Source organism: Uloborus diversus, chromosome 1 (genome assembly GCF_026930045.1).
Source record: "Uloborus diversus isolate 005 chromosome 1, Udiv.v.3.1, whole genome shotgun sequence".
NCBI lineage: Eukaryota > Metazoa > Arthropoda > Arachnida > Araneae > Uloboridae > Uloborus > Uloborus diversus.
The window spans coordinates 71,229,565-71,241,883 of NC_072731.1; the positions used below are offsets into that span (position 1 = coordinate 71,229,565).

Here is a 12,319-nt window from a genome sequence, read left to right on the forward strand (position 1 = left end):
TCCTCAAACTTTACTTTCAGGACTTGGCTACGGCATGGTAATAGTGTCTGGGACTGTAATGCTGTATTATAATATGATTATTGCATGGACAATCTTCTATATGTTTGCGTCGTGGAATAGTCGGTTACCATGGGAACACTGCGCACCAGAATGGAGTACTTCCTGTAAGTGCTTTCCTTTAATAGCTCTTCACATTTAGAAATGCGTTTTGTTTTATTATTAGATTAAAGTAATTGAGATACACGTCTGGTTTGTGGCATACATCCGTGTGCGGATATATGAGTTCTCGGTTTTTGTGTATGAAATGTATAAAGGGTTTTGGTTTTTGTGGATAATTACTTTTACTCATCCTGTTTTCAAAAATTGATAAAACTAATTTGGAGTAAAAAAAATTAAAAATGACTAAAAGGGAAGCTGAAATAAGAAAATCTTGCTATATTTCAGTGTGGTTTTCTTAATGTAATCTGAAAACCAATTAAAAGATGAGCCACCTGAAGAAGAAAAAAAAAAGAAAACTTTTAGCATTGAGATTGAATAACAGCTTCAACTGAGATTAATTTCTGAAAAAAAAACGTTATCTGTCCGAATGATTTTCTGAAAAATATGATATACAATAAAATAAAATAATGCTTTATTGTAAGTTGTTAAAGTATTGTAGTATATCTTCTGTAAGAAGGCCTAGCTGAAACAGTAGGAAAACTTGTGATGAACAAAAATCGATAATAATACAATGTTTAAATGCGCGACATGCTGTTTCCTGCAAATTTGTGCTTTTTGACTTTATATTTTTTTCACTTTACTTTTTTGAGCTGAGGTATGTATTTACTTTATTAAATGCATGGGGAGGGAGGATACTGTGTTGAACTTCTCTAAAACTATTCCAAATGCAACTCTAACTACACTCACGGGAAACTTTATAGGTGATCACAGTTAGATTCATTGGAATACTCACTGAGCGCTTCATTAGGGAATTCTGGTTAGAATTGTTTTGAAAATCTGGTGATCTATTCAAATATAATCCCAATTTAAGTCATTAGAATACTTTATTGAACGTTTGTAGATGATTCAATGTAAACCGTTAAAATACTCCTGTCGCTATACCCATTAGGATGTTTGGTGAATTAGAATACTCTAAAAAGTTCTACTCTTTTTAGAAATTAGAATAAATTTTAAAACGCTTTAAAGATTACCCTAACCTTAAAATAGTAGTAATCCGAAGTTGATTCCAATAGGAGTCTATTGAACGCTGCGTAATTCTAGTAACCTCTTCTGTTTGTGTAAGCAAAAGAATTTCATAAATTTTCCGATAACGAAATTGATTTCATTTCAGACTAATAATGTAAGAGGCTTTTGGGAAGGCTAGACACGTTTGAAGTAATGGCAGAAAATAAACTGGTTTCCATCTAAAATTACAATTTTTGAATCACATTGAATTGGAATCAGTGAAATAATTTTAAACTTTTCATATTTGCATCTAAATTCCTCTACCTTTACAATACGTATTTACAAGATATTTCTTAAAGTTAAAAAAAAAAAAGTCGGTTAAAAACCTTTCCTCAAGTTATACATCCCTTTGATTCTCGAGGGGATTAAATTTATAATGTGATTAGACACTGCGGAGGGGACAGAAAAATGTCTTTTGATGGAAACGATGAAAAGTACTTACAAGCGAAGGATTGTTACCATTTATTGATGCTTGATAAATAAAAATGGAAATTGCAACTCTAATATGAAGCCCCGAATACATCTAATCTTAAAATAGATAATTATATCAATAGAAAATTCCGTTAATTTCATCTTTCAACATAACTTTTGAATTGTGTCACTAACCATCGTAAACTGTTGAGTAATTTAAATATCATGATAAAATACTGCATAACACTCCTTGCATGACGAAGACATAAGCTATTCCTGACATTAATTTATTTCCACCACACCCATTCTTATGGCTGCAGAATCTACGATGTACTCAGAAGAGGCAGAAATATGAAAGTACGATGGATCGTTGACAGATTTATGACGGAAACGTGGATTATTCTCTTCGTGAAGCTGCTTTCAGCTTCGTGTTGCGGTATTCCAGTCTAGTGACTCCTGAAAATGCCTTAGACAATAGTTTTCTCAGCTGTTGTAAAGACATTTTAAAGCCATTACTTTCTTTTCAAAAAGTAGTTAAAAATTATTTTATTTTTTCTTCCTCTTTAATAAGCCCTGAATTCATTCTCTTTCAAAAAGAATAAAGTATTTTAATTGAATGGCTTTATGTTCTCGAATAACCATTCTTGAGGAATCCATTTTTTCCTGCCCTGATTAACTTGGGAGATATAAAAAGGAAAATGTGTTTCCGAAATGGTAGAGGAATGTTTTTTTCGTAGCATACGGCCGGCAGCAAGCATGAGTGTGAGCAGTTTCATATGTTTATTATTTCTTCTTTTTAAATCTTCGCTCGCAAATAACGTACAGGAATATGTACTTTCAACTAGCGACGGAAGAGTACCATCGAATGAATTTTTTATATTTACTGATGGTGGACCGGTCCCGGAATATCTCCAAAATAATGCTTATAAAATTGTCCCACTCAAAAATGTAGAAGCCAGGCAAAGGGTTTCTAGACGAAACGATCAGCGTGCTCCTCGACAAGGACGGTATCCATCTGCCCAAGTGAGTGGACCGCAGAGACGCATGGATGACAGGATGATGACTATTCAACCTCGTAACCGACAAACTTTCCGAGAAAATATGCCGAGAATTCCCCCCAGATATTTACGAAGAGAAGACAATGAGCTAACGAAACTTAGTGCTGGCGCTTATGTCCAACGTGTGAAATCTCCTGATGGTCCTGTTGCAATTCCAATTGAAGAATCAAAGCAAACGACTTCCAAAGTCAGTTCAACAATTGCTTCGAAAGATGAACGACCAACATCGGGTTATGTGAGAAATGCTTTACCTCAACGGGAAAGATACTATAATAAAAATAGTGCGAATTTAGAAACAAGTCAACCAACAAACAGACTTCAAGTTGAACCAACTTACGCGATCCCTGAAACTGTTGATGGACAGGCAAATAGTGTCAAGGAACAACAACCATTTCTTCCAGTGACTAGGTCAGCTTTTCTGCGTGATCCAAGGCCTTATTCATTCGGATATGGTATAAATGATGGATTTGGTACGAACCAGTATCGGCAAGAATCTGCAGAAGGAGACGGCAGAGTGACTGGCAATTATGGATACAAAGATTATCAAGGAATTTACCGTCAAGTGAACTACATTGCAGATCAAACTGGATTTCATGCAGTTTTGCGATCAAATGAGCCAGGCGTTTTAAATGCGGATTCAGCTGACGTAGCAGTTTTTGCGGACATACCACCACCTGCAGCAGTAGTAGAAGCCAATAAATATATTCTGGAAAGGGATCCAAATGCAGTAATTTTGGTTTCGTAATCAACTTTTGTCATGAAAACGAAAAGAAAAATCATTTTGCGTTGGTTAGTTATAAAATTTTTGTTTGCTGAAAATAAAATAAATCATGCACTTGTAAGCTGGTTTATTATTAATTTTAAGCAACTCAAATTTTTGTGCATGTGTTTCTTAAACTTCCATGATGGTTTTAAAAGCTGACGTTTCAAAACATCAACTTTTTTATGATTTAAAATCGGAATATTGGCACTAATGCAATTTTAGTACTTTGTTTTTCTAACTTTCGAGAACAATGAAATAACAATTCGTCATTGTTTTCGATATATAAAGCGAGAATAGTTTACTTTATCAGAAGCATACTTTTCATTTGATGCATAAACTTTATGAAACGTAAATTTATTCTTTTTTATGTAATTTACAAATCAACTGGGTATCCGAAAGAAGTATCTATTTTGTGAAACATTTAACTAGATTATTAAATATAAGGTATTTATGGGTGTTATTTTCAATTGTTTTTTGGATGTTTTTCTTGAATGATTTTTCTGTATTGAAAATTGCATTTTCTCTGGTACAAATAATCAATTAGTACAATACATATTTACAATAATGTATATTGCTATCAGATATGCTCTAATGAGATGCAAAAAATACCAAATGCAATCTAAAACTGATACTAAGTAATCTGATATTGAAATTAACAGTGTAAAGTTCAATAAAATATGTTAAAAAATGGAAATGTACTTAAATATACAAAACAGTTTTTTAAAACACAAGTCCATCCAAAGTAAATAAGATAGGTAGACGTTTAAATTGCAGAAAGGATGTTTATATTTTCAGTTTTTTAAAAAGTGCATTTTAGATAAATACTTTAAAAAAAATGTCTGAAACCTCTTTCATTATACATCAACTCTGATTTAAAAAATTGAATATACAGAGTGATCAGAAAGTTGGCTTATTCCCTTTTCAATTTCAACATTATGCTATTTACGGTTGAATGTTTGCTATCCTAAGTTGCCTTGAAGTCATAGGAATCATGGAGAGCGGTAGGATACCATCTATGTCGCAAAACAGCTCAATTTTGCGCCATATTATCGCAGATGTTAAGCAGAGTTTCGAGGATTTGGATATGATTTGCCTCAAACATCTGCGAGAGCATGGATCCTATTTTTTTGCTTATACAGTGGATGCCGATTAATTGAATCAGTTTTTAATTGAATCAACCCCTTTAATGAATCAAGTTGTAAAAAACAGAACAAAATCCAGCTTTATTCAAACAGCCGCTTTATTGAATCATCCACTTTATGGAATCAGAACTGTTTAAAACAAACGTGATTCATATAACCGTCAGGCACTGTACTGTCCAACCATGGATTGTATGGAATTTTCAAACGTCCAAATGAGACGAATCTATCTGAATGAGAGGGAAAAGTAAAAATTTGATGCGCGTATTCCGCTGATTTGAATGAGACTCAGCTTCTTCAAAAGCTGACATCGCTAAAAATAATAGATTTGTCCATTTCCGGCTTTAAAACGGATGTTTGTCTTTCCATACAATCCGTGGCCACACAGTAATAGATTTTACAAGAAATCCAAAGTTGTTAGATACAAATAGGCGATGGAAATTGCTTGCACACGTGTTGCAATTACACACAATCTATTTGTTATTTTATAAGTTAATGACCGTATACGCAAAGGTAATTATGTACAATTGAACTTTACAACTCTCCAATTCATTCCGTAATAGAACCTGGTATCTTAAAACTTTTACGCTGCGTTTAGAAATACAATTATGAATATAAGATAATACTGCAGTGCTAATCACATATTTCGCATCTACCAATTTTTATAAAAATTCAGTCATTGTAACCAGATGGTTCTTTGCAACATATTTTGTATTAATGCAATGTTTTATGGTCGTTTGTAATTGAAAATTTTTTTTAAATATAAATAGTTTAAAAAAAATGGAATATAATACAAGATTAGGACAAACTTTAGAAAGCAGTAAAGGAATAACACAAAAGAATATCCTGGTTTTAAATATTATATTTCATAAACAATTACACTTAAAAAAATTTAGTTTAATTAGCAAAATTAGCTTTTTATTCCGTAAGCCCACTTAGGTTTAAAGAGTTCCGGATGCCACGGAACGGTATTTTAACTGCAGATTTTGAAGCCAATGGTAATTTTTTATGCAATACAGGGTTAGCATAAAATTATATCCCGATTTTTAAAAAAGTTTTTATTTCATAAACTATTACACTTAGCACTATTAATGATGCACAAACATGAAAATAAACTGAACAAAAAATCCACTCAGAAATTTTGTGTACCTTTCGTAACGCGTCACTGTCCCTTTTTCGTGATGCTACATATATGCTATCCTTCAGTTCTTGCAATGTTGTAGGCAATAGTGGTGTAAAGACTATTTTTGACGAAATCTCATTAAAAAAAAACACACTTACACGGGGTTAGGTTCATGGATCTGACTGGCCAATGCATAAAGGGTGAATCACCATCACCTACACGGCCAATCCAGCGTTGCAGAACGTCAGAGGCACAATAAAGTGGGTAGGTAAAAACACCTCCCAGGCGTCTTGGATTGGCAACACACGTGTAAGGACGTTGTAACCAAAAGACCCCCTCCGGAAGGAATTTCTGGCTACGCTTAGTGCGGAACGTACACGCTTCCCCTTCAGTCGGAATTATGAAATACTTGACCAAAAATGTTTATATTTAGTACACAGTGTACTATGGTAAAAGGTATCTTATAGACAAAAATTGAAGTTTGTAGGGGGGGAAATTGAAAGAGTTATAGCACGTCCAATTTTCCGGACTTATATTTTTGAAATTAATATTTTATATAACAAAAGACGATAAAATACCAAAGAACTTTCATTATAAAATGTTTTTCAAACAATAATAAAACATAATATAAGCTTTTGAAACGATTAATCAAAGATTGTATATATATTTTTTTAAAATTGGGAAAAAAATCCTTGCTTTTCGGACGAGAATCCATGGTTTTGTAAATGAGCCATCCTCTATCTCCCAATCCCTATATGTCAGTGTTGTCAATCCCAAAATGAAAAATTATTTCTCAGATTATAATAAGCAGAATGTAAAGAATCAACTACAAAGAAGTCAACTAATTTAATCAATTATTAAATGATTAGTAGCTCTTTAAAGTGCATGCCCGGTATACCGGACGCCAGGTTTGAAGGGGTTAAGTCGTTACGTACTTAAAAAAAAACTTTCACAGTTCATTTTTATTTTTATGTATCATTTATAGTGGGGAGTGTAATAGTGTAGGGAAAAAAAATTTAAAACAAGGAAATTCTTTTTTTTTTTTTAGCTAACTTTGTGTTTTTGAGATCAGCTGTAGACACGACTTTTGCACTCAACGCGTCAAAAAAAGTTTTCCGTAATAATGTAATGTTCCAGAGGTAAACTGTCGTAAACATACTTTAATCGCATAATCGACAAAGTAGCAAATAATGATTTTTTTTCCCAAATCTGGATTTAACTAATTCTTTAACGATACTAAAGTTCTCCAGGTTTAAAACATGATGTGTTGTTGGAAAGTTATTTTCTGTTATTTCACATCGTTTTTGTGACAAAGTTAACATTATGTGACGAAATTAACGTTATTAAAGTATGAAAATGACAACTGCAGCCAAAACGTATTTCAGTTTCAAATTTGATTACAGCGCTTTATTTAAGAATAAATTCTTAAATAAGTGTTTTTGTCGGTAAATTTCTTTACGAAAGTTTCTTAACCCATTTTATACCACTGCCCTACAGCAGCAGAAGAATCAATCTTTAAAAATAACATTCTTCTCAAATTTAAGAAAAAAAAAAATTGGGATAAAACGGGTAAATGCACCAGCTTTTATAACTGATTTTCTTATTTCTCAGACGAAAAACACGTAATGACCTAAAACAAAAAATGTATTCATAGAGGAAGGGGGCAATAAGTTTCACCTTTATTTGTTGAATGGATTTTTCGTAACATTAATGGTACGGTAGAGCGTATATTGCCCCAGTATTATATGACAAAAATATTGTTACTAAAGTAAGAAAATTAAAATTGCAACTAAATGATATTCCTGTTTCTGCACTCTCAGAAATGGACTTTCAAATTTGACGAAATTTTCTTCGTTTTTGACGAAACCACTTCCAGGGATATGCTCCGAGCGAACATTTCGTCAAATTGAAGAAACTGCTTTTGTTAGTGGTTTGAGGATGCGAATTTCGTCAAATGTAACAAAATATTTCTTCATTCTAGTTTCGTCAAATTAACAATCATTTTCGTAGCTTTGAGAGCATTAGTTTCGTCAAATTAATTTCGTCATATATGAGGACGTTAATTTCGTAAATTTTTAAGAAAATTTATTTTCTTTTTTTTCTTCTTTGAGCACATTAGTTTTTTTTTTTTTTTTTGAGAATACAGTCGAACCTCGTTAATTCGAACACGCTTAAAACAAATAACTGCTGAAATGAACTTTTTTGCAATCCTTGTCTTATTGTTTATTCTTTTTTTGGATAAAGGGGCGAACCACGTTTTATAATAATCGATTTTAATGGTCCCTTTAAGTTCGTTATAACGAGGTTCGACTGTATTTTATAAGATATTTGTGTGTGTGTGTGTGATTAAATCCTTACTTCAGAATCTTACCACCGTAGTTTCCCACTTTATTACGTTTAGTCACTTCGCAGGCCCGTCATTTACGGGGTCAGGGGGTCAATTGACGCCCCCCCCCTCCCGTCTTGATTTTTGAACATTCATATTTTTACACTGGCCGTGACTGGCCGTTGTTTTAGTTGGTTTTCTGTAAAATTTTTATTGAGTACAGACTCTTAGTCATATTTTGGAAAAATTGAAACAACGGGCTTGCAGCCCCCCCCCCATTAAAAAAAAGACAATTGTTAAAAAAAGAGGCACATAAAAATATGTCAAGAAAATTTTTATTTATGTAAAAATGCAAACAAACAACTTCTTAAAAAAGGTAAAACAAATCATTGCAGATTAAACTCCCCATGAGTATCTAATTAACCCCCCCCCCATTATGGGGGTTTTCCTTCAAAAAATCTAATTTTTGTCTGATATTTTCCAAATTTGGCACAGAGGTTCGTTATTGGAGGCTCGAGAATTCACACAAGGTCGTTTATGTCCCTCTATGGGGGGGTCGGGGGGGACAGACAACCCCGCATTGGGGGTTCTCCGTATTAAAAAAAAAAGTTTTTGTCCGATCTTTTTAAAATTTGGCACAGAGGTTCTTAGATGCTCAAGAATCACGCAGGATAGTTTTCATCACTTTATAGGGAGGGGGGGGGGTTCCTTGAAAAAATCTAATTTTTGTCGGATCTTTCCAAAATTTGGCAAATAGGTTCTTTGATGCACGGGGATTCACGCAGGGTAGGTTTCGGCCCACTATGGGGGGGGGGGGAAGCAACCCCTATGGTAGTTTTCCTACAAAAAATCCAGTTTTTGTTGGATCTTTCCAAATTTGGCACAGAGTTTCATTATTTGACACTCAGGAATTCTCATAGGTTGTTTTCTTTCCGCTACGGGGGGCAACCCCCATACGGGGGGGGGGGTCTTATAAAAAACCATTTTTTATCATATCTTTTCCAAATCTGGAACAGAGGTCCTCTGATTCTCGGGAATTCACACATGGTAGTTTTCAACCCTCCATGATGTCGGTGGGGGGGGGGGAGCAACCCCGCATTGGGGGTTCTCCTTATATAAAAAAAGTTTTTGTCCGATCTTTTCTAAATTTGCCATAGAGGTTCTTTGATGCTCAGGAATTCATAGAGGTTAGCTTTCGTCACTGTATGGGTGGGGGGGGGGGCAACCCCGATGGGGGGTTTCCTTGGAAAAAATTCATTTTTTTCCGGATCTTTCCAAAATTTGGCATAGAGGTTCGTTCATTGATGCTCAGGAATTCTCATAGGGTATTTTTCGCCCCGCTATGGGGGACAACCACCAAATGAGGGGTTTTCTCATAAAAAAAAGTTTTATCATGTCTTTTCTAAAATTGTCACAGATGTCCTTTGACGCTCGGAAATTCCAGTTTTCGTCCCGCTATGGAGTGAGAAACCACGTGTGTATGGGGTGGAGGGTTTTATAAGAACCCAGTTTTTGTCTGATCTGTTCCAAATTTGGTACATTTGTCCTTTGTCTTTTGATGCTTGGGAATGCTCATAGTGTAGTTTTCGTCCCGCTATGTGTGGCAAACCCCATAGGAGTTTTCCTTATAAAAATCCAGTTTTCGTCGGATCTTTTCCAGATTCGACCCAGATGTCCTTTGATGCTGGAAATCCACATAGATAGTTAGCCATGGGGTAGCATTCATATGGGGTACTACCCCATGTGATTAAAGAACCTATGTGCCAAATTAGGAAAAGATCTGACAAAAGCCTGGATTTTTGTAAGGAAAACTCCCCTAATGAGGGAGGGAGGGGGGTACCCCTAAAGCGGAAAGAATATTTCAAACTGTTTGAACTACATCGCGATGTAAGGATGGCGATGCATCACGATGTAGAAATTCCTACATCGCCCTGCCCTACTAGGAATAAAAAAGTACTTCCACAGCAGACATTGGGTTCTGGAAAAATAAATCATGTGCCACTTTTATGCACAGTTAGATCGATATATGCTCGGGTGAAAATTGCTGAGAAGTTTTTTCTTCATTGCATCGCATGAAAAAATTCCAGAAAAAAAAAAGATTTTTATCCAACTTATACCACAAATTTCAAAGAAAAAGTACAATGAAAGGGACAACTTTAAGTTAGTATATATTTGTTCGAAAATTAGATACAGAAAATAAAATTAGATTATCTTAAGAAAAAGCTTACCTTTTTCTTTTTCCAATCAATTATTTGTTTTATTAATTTTGCTTGTATGTAGAATGTTTATTTGGCCAAATTTATGTTTAATACAGGAACTTTATTATTGCATGCATTTCATACTTCATACTTTGAAAACAATTCTCTACCAAAATTGCAAAAGGTATTTGAAAATATAAATCTTAAAAAAAAGCAGATGTGAAATAAATTGGTAAAATTAATTTAGTGTAATGTTTGTTAAATAATTATAAAATATACCTTTGCTTTTTACCCCTAAGTTTTTATTTTTCTTTCCAAACATGTGAAACATGAAATCAATGTATAATATACGAACATTTAGAACATTGTTATAATTATGAAAAAGTCTTCGTCTGTCCTTGCTCCGATTATCTCCGTGATGTTAGATCCATCCTAAAAAAGTTTTAAAAAGAGAATATATACATAATTAGAAAAGATTAAGTCCAAGGGTGTATGCCCTCATGCACATGGATCTTTTTTCTATTTCGAGGAAAGTTTTACGATTAAATTCAGCAGTTTATTTCTGAAATAAAACATGTTTTTACGATTTCTTTCAAAATCTGAGTTTTTTTTTTCTTAAGTTAAAAAGCTACGATTCGCTTGTGACTTTGAAAAGCATCTGATTTAGTTTTCATATTTTTCAAAATGTATGATTATTTCGATGCTGACAGCTTTTTTCCAAGAAAGTTGCAAGAATGAGTTATTTTTAAAGCGGATGAACAAAATTTTTATTTTGGCAGCTAGACTCTCAGTTTCTGAAATTAGTTTCTGAATAATATTCTAGAATTAGAGTTTCTTCAATTTATCGAGAATCAGCATTACTTAGCCATTAAACGAGTTAATTCTTTTGCACATCAAGTCGTGAATTTTCATTTTTTTTTTTTGAGCTATAAAAAAATCAAAACTGCGAAAATTGTTGATCTGTGATTTTTTTTTAAATTTATTTTTTATTTTAACCGATAGCCAAAATACACCGTTTTTTTCCGATTTTCGTGTTTCGTTTTCTTCACGAATGTTTTCTGAAGTACTCCCCCCCCCCCCAACCCATATTAGTTCCAATAAAGTACTTATGAATTAAGTAGTACTGAAACTGGTGATTATGATTTTATTTGCACTTTTTTCAGAGATTTTTATTGTGCTATGTTATCAATAAATAACATTTACTTACCGAGCTTTACCTCCTTAAACCACTATCAAATTAGAGTCAAAAACCCAGTGCTCCAACACTCGAAGCCACGCTCCATTTCATAAGTTAACTAGTAATTACATAAAGCTATCTTCTAGCTGATGGATAGGGATTTAGTAGAAAAAAACCTGATTTTTCTGCTATACTAGGGGTAGAGTACTTACAAAATGGGGCGTAGCTTAAGGGCGTGTGTACTTCGGATTTTTTTAACTCAGCTGGTAATGATTTTAAGAGGGAATGCTTGCCAAGTAAAGTTGTTAATTGATAGTATAGTACCTTGAAATCTTTAAAAAATATTCGAACAAAATCATCAGAATGAATCACTAGTACAAAAATATACAAACTTAGCTCTACTAGTTTGGGACGGAAACGAAGGGAGTATCACCTTTTAACTAAGCATATTTGATTTTTAAAATATGCAATTTTCACGCAGTAAATAAAAAAAACGCCAAGGGAGAAGAGTTGCCAAAGATAGGGGAAACCCAATAACAAAGTGCATTTTCTTGTTTGTTTGTGTCTTGAGAACTAATTGACTGATATCAATGGATTTTTTTTCAAAGTATATAATGAAAGTAGAGACTTGTGTGGTGAGCAAAGCTTGTTACATATATAAAGCTTATCATATATTTTCATTATTCTTTTAATTTTTCATATATTTTCATTATCCTTTCAATTTTTCAATTGAAGTTCGGTTAAATTTTCAGACATTTTACTTTATATCCAGCAAAATCACAACTCCAACTAAACGATTTGGATTTATTGGAAGTTCATCTATAAAATGCTTCTTAGTCTGATTTAATGTACACCGGGATTTCTCACTTTTTGTTGACAATATCTCGAGGCGGCAAATAT

The 12,319-nt window shown here is 33.6% G+C and overlaps 1 protein-coding gene across 1 annotated transcript in view; it reads left to right on the forward strand.

The window, feature by feature from the left end:
• Positions 1-12,319, forward strand: part of LOC129230354 (sodium-dependent proline transporter-like) — a 242,696-nt gene that overhangs the window by 81,652 nt on the left and 148,725 nt on the right. The window contains exon 4 of the mRNA XM_054864755.1: positions 21-164. Coding sequence (XP_054720730.1) covers positions 21-164 — 144 coding nt within the window. The remainder of the gene's footprint in view (positions 1-20; positions 165-12,319) is intronic.